This window comes from Coturnix japonica, chromosome 11, assembly GCF_001577835.2.
Source record: "Coturnix japonica isolate 7356 chromosome 11, Coturnix japonica 2.1, whole genome shotgun sequence".
Taxonomy (NCBI): domain Eukaryota; kingdom Metazoa; phylum Chordata; class Aves; order Galliformes; family Phasianidae; genus Coturnix; species Coturnix japonica.
In genome coordinates this window covers 5,447,704-5,460,070 of record NC_029526.1, presented here as the reverse complement: position 1 = coordinate 5,460,070, position 12,367 = coordinate 5,447,704, and the positions used below count along the sequence as shown (strand labels likewise).

Genomic DNA, 12,367 nt, shown 5'->3' with positions numbered 1-12,367 from the left:
CGTATGTCATTTTTTGGTAAGGATTTTGGTCTTATGCATCTGAGAAGTTCTGATTTACATAGTCAGTGCTAGATTTTCCTCTAGGTTAAAAATTATCCTTTGGTCTGGGCTGGTATATATTGACAGATGTTCAGATGACTTTCTTTTGTTGTTTTTTAGTTCTGTGTATGTTTTGAATAATGCAGTGTAAACTTCTATATATATGTAATCACAAAAGTTATAGCATTTTAAAAAGGTAATATTCTTTATAACAATCTGATTTACTAACATCTGTTTCAGTACCGCACCATTACAATTCTAAAACTGAAGAGTTACTTCGCGTGCGCAAGTTTTGTGTTCTTCTGTATTTTTCTGATACAAGTGTTTGTAATGCCCAAGTAAGTACCAGTATTTTAGTAACTGACGATTCAAATTAGGCAGTAGCTAAAGTGAAACTCACATGCATGGGACTTTTTGGGGTCCTTTGTAGTTCCTAAGGGATGTGACTTTTAAGTGTAATTTAACCCTTAGTAAAAGGTGCCTTTGTGTTGTTGGGAAATGAGCCCAGATATCACTATGAAAATAAAATATAGATATTTCATAAATAATCTGCGTGCCTCATTAGTATACCCAAAGAGATGATCAAGGGATTGAGGAATACTATTTTTTAACAGCTGGCTGTAAAAATTTTGACTAAATGGGGAATAGAAAAATGGGATTAGCTGGTAAAAAGGTGCTCAGTGTTCCTTTTTTTCTATAGAGTTGCAAGGGAGGAACTTCCAGTTCCTTCTCATACTTCCAAGAAAGCAGATGTTTGATGTTTCTGAAGTTTTTTCATGGCCACTGGAGTTCAATTTCCATGTTTTTTATGCATAAGGGAAATAGCTCAGGCCCTCAGCGAGGGGATAAGATAATTCAGTTGTATTTGTGCAACACAGCAACAGTAACTTGAGCAGTTTGGTGGTTATCCAGTGCCAGAAGGGAAAAAAAGTCTATTCAAAGTTTGAGAAACAGTGTTAGGAAACGTTAGTCTGAAGTGCAGTTTGAATGACGTTTTCATTTAACACTGGTTTGTTTAAATCCTTTCTCTTCTGTTTAGAACTGCAAAACTAGGAATTTCCTTTGGCGTCGTTGCAATCATCATTGCACTTATTTTGTTTGTGTGCTTTGCTGAGAAATGTATGGTAAGTATAAAAACGTTGGATGGATGTGATTTGGCAGTTCAGTCTGTCTTTGAGGTTGATGGGTTAAGCTGCAAGTTTCCATAGGAGCTGAAATGGATTGTCGTGTTTGAAAGTTGTTAATGTAATTCAGACTAATTTGAGTACCAAAATAGGTAGCTAGGAGGGAGGAGGAAGTTACTAACACTTGTGTGGTGGGGCTGTTCTCTTATTTACATTCATTTCTATGTCATCAACAGTAATTTTGGCTGTAAATCCTGAGGTTTCTATAGTGGAAACCGTATTAAAAGCAAAACAAAGTTTGAATTAGTTTTCATAATAATTTGTAAAGCCCCATGAAAATTATAAACATATGAATAACTTGTTAGATACTGTTAGATAGCATGCATGGCTTTTACATAAGTACAATTGGTAGATGGATTTTATATGTATGTGTGTATAGGTCTATGTAGAGAGGTGTATATGTGCATGTATAGGTGTGCAGGTAGTTTCTACATACATAAAAGCTGGTGAAGAAAAGAAAGTTCTAATATTACAATCAGGCTTGAATTTTACACTGGGGATGTTTGGTTGTAGCACCCTTAAACAGTGTTTGCAGTGTCTTAAAATAATATGCTTCATTACATGGTTTTTTGCTGTACCATCAATAGGAGGGTATTAGGATGGCAAAGGAACCACCTGGTTTTGGTTTAGACACCTGCAAATGTAGTTCCAAGAAAGATATTACAACTGAATAAAAAATACAGTGCAGGATGTTATTATGTTTTTACTAAAATTTCTCAGGGCCTTTCACTCAGATCCTGACTTTGGATCTTTATAGCAGAAATTCAAAAAATGCAGTGGCCCAGTGTCTTGGAAATGAGAAGGCATTTTCTCACTGCACAAACGTGGAATCCAAGGTAGCAGGCATGGAATCTGAATGTCTGGATTCAGAGTTATAAATTACGATTTCAACAAAGAGTCTTTTCTCTCTCTCGCACACACAAAGCATTTCTAAACTCACAAATATTTCTTCCCTCATGTTGTCTGTGTTATTGAAACTTCTATTTTTTAACAGAAGTGCTGCTCAGAAAGGTGGCCTTTCGTACGCCGACTTTGCACTGTCTCAGAAAAAGTGGAAACAATGCCTTTACTTCGGCTTCCTTTAGCAGCCATCACTATAGGTGCCTTGTTGGTTATAGCCATTTTTAACTTGGTAAGTAATCACTTTGTCTTCATTCTGTGCCCATACTAAGAGCAGCGTTCTGTATTCCTTTCATGAAGGATTTGGCTCTCTCTTTTCTCCTCCCAATGTCCAGTTCCCACCTGAGCTGACTTGCACATGGATAAATGCCCCATGTGAAATAAAAGAACTCAAAGGAAAAAAAATCCCACCAAAACTAAAAGTTCTGAGATCTATTTTACATCACCTTTTCTTGTTTTCAAGATGGCATTTATAATTACCATAGATTATGGCTATTGTCAGTAAGATTGTCTTCTGATTTATGTAGGTTTAAGTGTCTGTATTGTGTAGAACACGCTGTAGGTAGTAGCTGCTAGACTAGACTAGAGGCAAACAGAATTCATCTTTTAACCTCAGTTGTGTATTGTATTCCACCTGAGGTACACACATGTGAAAAAACTACTCTTTGGTGTTACATTATGCTCAAGACCACACCATTTGTTTTTTTGTAGTTTTAATAAGTATTGTGTGACATCAAGGTAACAGTTAAACCTCTCTAGTAGCTAACTACTATAAGTGATATATTTCCTATCCCACACTCTCAGTTTATCATTCTCCTGATTTCATGGGGAGTTCATTCTGAAAGCTGTTCTGCAGCTTTTGTAGGGCTGTGTTTCTGCTGGCTCAGGTCCTTGAACTGACTCACAGTGGTGTCATGTGAACACCACCAGACAGCCCAAAAGAGAACAGCAGCTGTGAGACTGGTGAGTGGGACACTGTGCCAGTTAGCTGCTGGATTAGCTTAGCTGTAATGTGAAGCTTCACCCCCAGATAAATAAACAAAAGGTAGACACTTGGCAATTTTAACCTCTCTGCATATAAGGGGTATCATGAATTTTAACACTTACATTGCAATAGCACTGAAAGGGCAACCAGGCAAGGATTCAATGTATAACATGTGGAGAGAAGACACTTAAAATAAATGACTACCTGCTAACTGATTTCTGTCTCTTTTTCTTCCTAATAAATGAGACTACTGAAAAGAACAATGCTGCAAACTTTACTGGATCAAGTGACTTGAATGGCACTGCCAATGTGAGTTATACCTTCATTTCTAAGGTAAAAAGAAATAAGGCTTGGTGTGCATAGTATAAGCGGATGGAGTATTTTTATACATTTTCACATATTTATAAAAATAGAATTAATTCATTGAACTCAAAGATTATTACTTCCACAAGGCAGTTCTTGAAGTGTTTTCTGTAATTAACTGTGACTTGGCTCTGCATCTCCCAGGGATTTTCAGAAGTCTCCAGTACCAGAGCATTAACCCAAAGACAGCTTGCTTTGGTTCCTCTGCACTTTTAGAAGCTGTTCCCTACTGTTTGTGTCAGGGACAGTTAGACATAGCACTTGTTAACTGGACAAGAGGATAATTTCTAAGGATTTAATGTTTTTAGTTCTTTAACTTCTAAATAGCACTCAATTTAGAGATCATTCCAATCTGTAGATGATACTCATCTAATTTTGTAATTTTCTATTCTTGCATGTTTGTAAATCAGTCATTTGAAAACACAACTGAATACTTCGTTGAGGAAACTGTAAGTAGTAAATCCATTTCGTTTTAAAGCCCAGATCTTTGAATACTGTATTTGTTTTTGACAACTGTCAGGTTTTGTTGCTCTAAGAATCAGCATTTCTAGGTGCCCAGCAGCAGCAGCAAAGTTTTGCATGAAATCAAGGCATTTCAGTTGTTGTTGCTGTGATAAAGAAAGTATGGCTTTGCAATTTTTTATTTATTTTTGTAATTTTAAAAGGAGAGATCTGAGAATGTAGAATCAGGTTAAGTTTACAAAGGGAGAACTATGAAAAATAGGACCAGGGTTCTGGACTTCCTGCTTTGGAACCGATTTGTCGGACTGTAAAGCTGCTTTAAGTTATTCCTGAATTCATAATAAGTAATTCATAGTCATCAGCAGATACATTTTCAACACTCTTTAGTTTTAATCTGATGCTGCGCATGTTGGCATTTAATATTTTTGTTTGAACGTTTGTCTCTGACAAAGTAAAAAAGTAGTAGCCAGGAAAAGTGTGAAATTCTGCACTACAGTTCGGTTAAGAATAAAGGTTTAATTGTATTTGGTGATCATAGTTTCTTTTGTTTAAATTTAGATGGTCATGAACTTAAAGTGTTTGCTATGTTTGAAAGCCTTATGCAGCATCAAGCCTGAATAATGCAACCGTATTTAAATTCTTCTTTTCCAGTATTACGCCTATTGCTGCATTTTGGGGTTCATTGCTTGCTCAGTATTTCTTCAAATGAGCTTCGAACTCAAAGTTCTCCTCCTCTCCATTGCTGTAGCTGTATACCTCATCATCTTTAATACCCTTCCACAAAGAAACACAAGCGTCCCTGTCAACGTTACCAGGTGTGGTTGAAAATCTATTAACAATAATATTCTGTTAAAGGAGATGTTAGATTTTGGTATACTATATTAAGATATCAGATTTGCGTGTTAGACATTATAAAGCTTTTTGTTAAGCTTAACTCCAGTGCCACAGAAATACCCTGATCTAATTGAAGGAACTGTAAAAAATATGTGAAAAACTTGTACTGTTAATTTACAAGTCTGGTTCTCAGGTTTTTAGCATATTCTCATAGTTCATGATTAGGATAAATTCATTTTGCAGAGACTGCCTGTGAGCTCTCTGTACAGTTAAAAAAAAAAAAAAAGGCTAAATGAACTCTTAATTTAGCCTTGTAATCCCAGACTAATCATATTGTGAGAATTTACTTTGAGACACTGCTGAAATTTCATCATGTAACGAGGAACTGATTTCACTAAAAAATATGAATGCCACTCAGATTTCCACGAGTATCTTAATGGCTGACTTTTTAGTAATTCTGGTTGTTATTTGTTATCAGCTGCCCTTCTACAAACAAGAAAGTTTTGCTTTTGAATCTGAAGGCTCTGTTGGCTGTTTTCTGTAGGACAGTGTGGACACATATCTCCTTGCAACAATTAGCAAAGCTTCAGTGTTGTCTTGTTGTTATGTGGAACAGTTCATGTACTGAACTATGGTAATCTTTCTTCATTATCGGATAGTGCTGTAACCAGACAGCCACTGGCAAAAAATGACACTGGTGATAGATATGTGTGTGCATGCTTTCTGTTGCCCTCCCTACCCCCAATGCAACTCTTAATCGTATGGGATTAACACAGAGGATTTTGTATTGCTTTCTTGTTTACAGGCTTTTCATTGAAGAGCCAAGAATAATGATTAATATATACCTGGTTCTGTTTTACATAACCCTAATATTACTTGCAAAGCAGGTATGTATTGAAAAAGCAATAGGTTAGTTCTCTTTTACTTGCAGCCAGTTAATTTAAATAAAATGTAAATGTATGTGTGGGTATGTGTAGATATGTATAAATTCTTTTCCTGTACTTAACTGTAGATAATATAAATAAATACTATTAAAAGTAGGAAGGCAGGAACATTTTTACTCTTTTCAATAGTATTTATATTAGTCATAACTTTTTGAACTTCCACCAGTTTGAATCCATCTATATTTATATGTAATTATCCTAAATCAAGGTAGCAATTATAGATAAAAACAATCACTTCATTAATAAAATATCCTTTTTAATACACCTGATGCTACCTGAACGGCATTCACAGTGACTGCTGCTTATGTTTTTGACCTTCATTTTTGAAGCATCCTCTTTGTAACTGCTCAGGTTCAAAAGGTCTTAGAGAAATGTTGCCTCCATGCTGTTGGATTAATTTGACTCATGTATGTTTCAGCAAGATATTATATGTATTTATTTAATGTATCGTATTGTGTTCTTCTGCAGATTGACTATTACTGTCGACTGGATTGTCTGTGGAAAAATAAGTTTAAAAAAGAACACGAGCAGTTTGAAACGATGGAGAATGTCAACAGGCTTTTACTGGAAAATGTACTCCCAGCACACGTTGCTGCCTATTTCATTGGTGAAAAGCGAAACGAGGTAGGTTTAGTCTCTACTAATGACAGTAAATTGGATTTCTGTGGCACAGAACATCAGGCTAACAAGCACAGGAAAAGCTACAAGGTTCCGCACTGTTTTCCATCTTGCTTGTGAACCTTTGTAAATCTAATCTGCTATCCAGGAGGGCTCGAAAAATGCAAATTTTAGTGCCAGCCCCTGAAATCTGTTTTCAGAATTGGTTACTTCGCTTTGGGACACAGTTTGAGTTTGGCAAATAGTTAATGCTGATTTACTGCTTTCTAAAGACCATATTTTACTGGAGAAAGCAGGATTTCTTTCTAACCAAATCAGTCCAGGAACAGCTGGTATCTCTGTGCTAACAACCCCTGTGAGAAAAGCTGATCGTTAATGATTTTTCAAAGACATCCTTCTGATTTTGCCAACATGTTACCAGAATAAGTATTGCTGATTTTGTAGCCATGCTGAGTGGGAGAAAACAAGCACGGTCTAGAACAGATTAGAATCTTTGAGATAAGTAGATTGTATGCAAACCAACTTTGTTAACATTTCTCTTGAAATTGGACACACCCATTGTAAAGTACTGTAGCTTCATAGGAAAACTGTAATTTGATTGCAAACAATAATCGTGGTTTTGAATACCTGTGGTGAAAGTCAACTGCTGACAGTGTGTGATTATACTCTTTTCCTGTAGGACTGGTACCATCAGTCTTATGACTGTGTCTGTGTCATGTTTGCATCAGTGCCAGATTTTAAGGTGTTTTATACTGAATGCGATGTCAATAAAGAAGGTCTGGAATGCTTGCGACTGTTGAATGAAATCATTGCTGATTTTGATGAGGTAATTAAGGTTTTGGCTAAAGTGAACTGGATTACATACTTGCTGTAAAATGCTTCACTAGATTTGTGAGCAATGGAGGGTGAAAAACACCTTTAGACTGATCTAATACTTTGAGTTCAGCCTTGCAATCTTGGAAAGAAAATATATTCCATCTGATGGGATCATCTAATTCATTAGTAATATGGCTTGAAAGTCATGGATTTCACTGCTCTTATTATATGAACTCTTAGAGCAAGACAGTAAAATGAATACCCAGTGCTTTCTTACATCTAATGCTCATGTGGTGATTGTGTTCCTAGAGATGTTCATTGCAGACACTGGAATAGGCTATTAAAGTCTCTGTCTCTATTTTCTTTACATTAACAGCTCTTGTTAAAACCTAAATTCAGTGGTGTTGAAAAAATAAAAACAATTGGAAGCACTTATATGGCAGCAGCTGGTCTCAGTGTTACGCCAGGCCAAGAAAACAACCAGGTGAGTTTTCTTTGGAATCCCCCTTCAATGTTCTGTGTTTTATGAGGCTACCATGTCTGTATGTGCATTTCAGACTAACAGCAGAAAATGTCATGGAAAAAGGAAATTATTAAGAATGACTTTCTGAAATGTTGGAAAAGGTCACAGAAGCATATTGTCTCACATTTACTATTTTGAAGTGAGCAGTAAGACTGTAACCCCTGTATATTTCTTACATATTTTCTCTTATTACTGTAGTTTTAACATTTCTAGAGACATAACAGTAGCTCTAATGATAAGGAAGTAAAAGAATGGCTGCCAGAGAAATTGCTATCTCAGAATTTGACAGGAAGCTTTTTATGATACCTGAGAACCTGCACAAAAAGAGACTCTTTCAGTGCTGTGTTAGACCTGAATCTGAAACATTCTGCAACCAACAAGAATTAGAAGCAGTGTTGTCTGTATTCAGGCTCACTTTCACTGTAGCAGGATTACACAGGACAGGAGGATGCAGGTAGCTGTTACGTACATATAAGGCATGTACATTAAATGTGGAATTCAAAAAGAGATATGTAATTGATTATAACTAGCCATGCCAATTGAATTTAGTCTGTTGAATATCTGTTGAACTGTGCTGTTTTATTCCGTGGCCTCATCCTTATATACTTTACACACTAACGGAACTGTTTTGGAATGGTAGTCTAAGTGCAACCATATGTGTTGTTATGTGATCATTAATACATGTTATAAACTGTAGGATAAGGAGAGACAACACGCACACATTGGGATTATGGTGGAATATGGGATTGCCTTGATGAGTAAACTGGATGGCATCAACCGACATTCCTTTAACAATTTCCGACTGCGGATTGGTAAGTTGCCAAGTGCTCCAATTGCTCATCTTTGTACAAATTAAAAATGAAGCTCTTAGGCACACAGAGTGTTCATAACACTCAATACTTAACACTGAATGCAGTATTTGGGTGCTTACAAAATGCTGAAGAGATGAAGGTAGTGTTGTATAGTCTAGCTTTTTTAATATGCCAAGCTAATTGAGGTTCTTCTAATCACTGGAAGGACCAGTAGGAAGACTTCAGCTTGGATCAGTTGGGAGAAAACTACAGGCACAGGTGAAAAGGGAGATAGCCCATAATTAAATAAAGACAGCGTTATATTATACAAGTGGGTTTTTTTTGGTTTTTTTTGTTTGTTTGTTTGTTTTGTTTTTTTTTTCTATATATTAAGACTAGAAGTTTTGCTTTGGCATGAGCTCTACCCTATGTTTCTCTTGGACTTTCCATTATACAGTGAGTAGTAATTTCACATCTCCCAAGCCTAAGTACCACTCAGTGCTGGATCAGTGGTAAGACCACTAGAAAGGCACAGCAGGGTTAGTATGGAACAGTTTTCCATTTTTGTCTTTCCTTGAGACTAACAATTTATAGCTAATAATGAAGGTAGATAGCAAGTAATTTTCTACTTCAGTAACAACATCTGCTTTTACTTATACAGGGATAAATCATGGTCCTGTGATCGCTGGTGTAATAGGTGCCCGCAAGCCTCAGTACGATATCTGGGGTAACACTGTTAATGTTGCCAGCAGGATGGAGAGTACAGGGGAGCTTGGAAAAATCCAGGTAAAGAAATGTATAAGCCTTGGAAAGTCTAAAAAATTATTTCTAATTGGTTATGGATTTTTTTTCCTTTGAATAATCTGCAGTATTTCAACACAGCTTTCTAATTCTTTTCACACAAAGGTCACAGAAGAAACGAGTAGAATACTACAGGACCTGGGATATTCATGTGAATGCAGGGGCCTCATTAACGTCAAAGGAAAGGGAGAACTGAGGACTTACTTTGTTTGCACCGAGACAGCCAAATTCCAAGGTATTGGACTGAACTGAGGCTAAGACAAAGTTAATGCAAGTAGACTTTGAACTGCCTCCCTTCTGTGAAGACTTAAGAACTTCCCTCCTTATGTGAAGGAGATTATTCTAAAAATACATACATAGTATTCATATTTCTTCTACATCAAAAGATGGGAGAATGTGTGCAGTTTTGGTGTTTTAATTTTTTTATCTTCAAAAGAAGCTCTGACAAGTTCCTGTCAAACCACCACTCTGAACAAGGCTACCTTTTCCTTGACGTGATTTCAGGATTTACCTGGAATGGTTGTGAAGCATTCTCTGTTAGGTCCTTTCTTTACTTGCACTGTGAGAGTCTTAACAGCTCCTGTAACAAACTACGTGGATGCACTGTTGAACTCCTTACCACGTTAAAATGTTCCACTGCTTCATTTTTTGTCACACTTGCACACAGTATTGCATTTGTCACAGACATATTGAGATGACACTCCAGGCACTGCATGCCCTGCTATTAATGCTAAACAAACTTCATGGCAGAAGATGGCGGAATAATGGAAGAGAAACACAAGTAAACTCCGAGCTGAGAGCCTTTGAGGCGGATACAAAAGTAATTGCACAGATTTGGATGGCTTCTTCATTATCTTCTCCTCCTCCACTGCAGTATCGTGTATTATGCAAGTGTTTTCCTAACCAGCAGCTGTCCAAAAATCTTTCATCTAGTTCAGGGTGTTTACATTAGATATGTTGCCCTTTGTTTTTATGTGCCTCTGTATTTAGCGCATGCATGTGCTATATGTACAGCCATATAGGACAATGGTCTTTAAAAATCTGGCTTGAAATTACAAAAAATTCTACCTAGTGCAGTTTGTGCTGAATGCTGGTCAGACAGATTCTGGTACCAGCTTCTAGCACTGACATCCAGCCGGAACTCTGCATTCTGACTGCATTCTTGAATGTTTTTGTAGAAGAAAATAATCTGGTTTGAATTATTTGGAAACTGAAGAACAGATCTAATAAAATAGTATTAGAAACAGCAGCAGATACTGTATAAACAGAGCTGCAGCTGAGATGAGTTTTCAGGTTTTTTTTTCTATTTTGTTTCTTTGATACGGTTGGCTTCTTGCTGGTTTATATTCCTTTTAAAGGCACTGCAGTTTATGAAACAATTTGGTTTTGAAGATTACAAAAGGACATGTGGAAAAACATATTCATAAGGGAAATGTTTGAGCAGAGCCTCAGTGCCAAAAAGTAGGCTTAGCGCATTGGTTGCACAGAAGTTGGCTTGCTGTAAGTTGGTCTGTAAAGTTTTTAAGGTGTTAATAGTTTAAGCAAAAATCTAAATTAGCCTTTATCTACTTACAATCAATCTATTTTCTCTTGGTGGAGATGACCATTTTTTCTAATGATAAGATCTTGTGGCTAAACACATGAACGCATACACTAAGGATGTGTTCTTTCCTCATCCCTTTGTACCCCATGGAGTATGACTAACAGCACAGTGATTAATAAATGCAACATCTGCTTTGTTAAGCCTTACTCATTTACAAACAAAGCAGCATCTACTAATTTTGGGGGTTAGTACTAAATTATACTGGAAAAGATTGTAACAAGCAGTCATATACATTACTGCCACTTTCTAATTACTGTGTAATTTCCTTAGGAAATGAAGTGACTGTTTCAAGACAGAAACAAATCTAAATATTGTCCTACTGTGGATTTAAAAAATCATACTTACAGCCTTTGTCAATTTGGTAGGTCAAAGCTGTGCTTGTAGTAATTCTCCAATAGAAATTAGCAGGATAGAAAACCGTAGTTTGAGGTTGTCTGGCTCATGTATGGGCTCTGCTGAGGATGGAAGCTTCATACTTGGTGTCTTCTCAGTATCAGGTCAGTGTTGTAATAGAATAAACTCTCAAAGAGCTTTTGCTACTCTTGTATGATGTGTGTTTGTAATATCAGATGCTCAACAAGCATTTGTTTTGAGGTATTTATTTATTGTTTTATAAGGACCATGCATGTATGAAAGACTCAGCAGTCTTTCATGTCATGTAGTAGTTAGGTGAAGTGGCTATTTGCCTTGCCAATATGTTTTGAAAAGTGCATCATGCCTATAGCTAGAGCTGGCTCTAACGTTCACAGAACTAGTAGAATTTAGATTTAAGTTATCTATGGAAAAAAACAGGCTGTCACTAACAGCATTTGGAAATGCTTCTGTTTACATTGTATTGCCTGTCAGGCTAATGACTTGCTTAGGCATACCTTAACCTCTTTTACAGAAGTGGTATAGAAAGCTGTTGCTTTTGAACTGGAATGAGTAACTTTTTTGTTGTTGTTTTTAAAGGACATTGTGTACTACTCACTGAATTTTAGTTGGGGTCACAGAATTATGTAAAGAAAAAGGGGTTCATTGCTGAAGATGACTAAGTTCTTGTTAGAAATACTATAGAAATTGTGTGCTATGCTGGGAAAACTATTTGACTACAGAAAAAGTTCAGTTTAAGAGACAACTGTTCATTAATCTCAAGAGAACTGTGAACTGACCACTGAGAAAGTAATCTTGTTAGAAAATCTTTACAGCATTATTGAACTATGAAAATGACACTGTATCTAATCTGAAGAGCTAATAATGTTTAGAATTAACAATCTATTTTAAAGAACAAACTTTTGTTTTTATTATTAAATAAACAACTTCCTGAAACTTGTTTGTTTTTGCAGTTATTTTGAAGGGAGGAAATGGATGAGCCCAGGCTCTTCTCAGTGGAGTGTAGTGATAGGACAAGGAGCAGTGACCTAAAACTTGAAGATAGGAAGTTCCATAAAGAGATGTGGAAGGACTTCTTTACGGTAAGGGTGATGGAGCACTGGAACAGGCTGCCCAGACAGGTGATAGTCTC

General features: G+C 36.5%; 1 protein-coding gene across 8 annotated transcripts in view; it reads left to right on the top strand.

Annotated features, from left to right (window-relative positions):
- Window positions 1-12,171, top strand: part of ADCY7 (adenylate cyclase 7) — a 55,502-nt gene extending 43,331 nt beyond the window's left edge. For 6 of the 8 annotated variants that reach the window (XM_015873494.2, XM_015873495.2, XM_015873493.2 and 3 more), the window contains 13 exons: window positions 280-377; window positions 1,079-1,163; window positions 2,218-2,355; window positions 3,355-3,441; window positions 3,882-3,920; window positions 4,585-4,748; window positions 5,573-5,654; window positions 6,180-6,335; window positions 7,009-7,155; window positions 7,522-7,629; window positions 8,366-8,480; window positions 9,121-9,245; window positions 9,366-12,171. In XM_015873494.2, the coding sequence (XP_015728980.1) occupies window positions 280-377; window positions 1,079-1,163; window positions 2,218-2,355; window positions 3,355-3,441; window positions 3,882-3,920; window positions 4,585-4,748; window positions 5,573-5,654; window positions 6,180-6,335; window positions 7,009-7,155; window positions 7,522-7,629; window positions 8,366-8,480; window positions 9,121-9,245; window positions 9,366-9,512 (1,491 nt within the window). In that variant the 3' untranslated portion in view covers window positions 9,513-12,171. The remainder of the gene's footprint in view (window positions 1-279; window positions 378-1,078; window positions 1,164-2,217; window positions 2,356-3,354; window positions 3,442-3,881; window positions 3,921-4,584; window positions 4,749-5,572; window positions 5,655-6,179; window positions 6,336-7,008; window positions 7,156-7,521; window positions 7,630-8,365; window positions 8,481-9,120; window positions 9,246-9,365) is intronic. The other 2 variants (XM_015873499.2, XM_015873500.2) reach the window with 2 other exon arrangements.
- The last annotated feature ends 196 nt before the right edge of the window (window positions 12,172-12,367 follow it).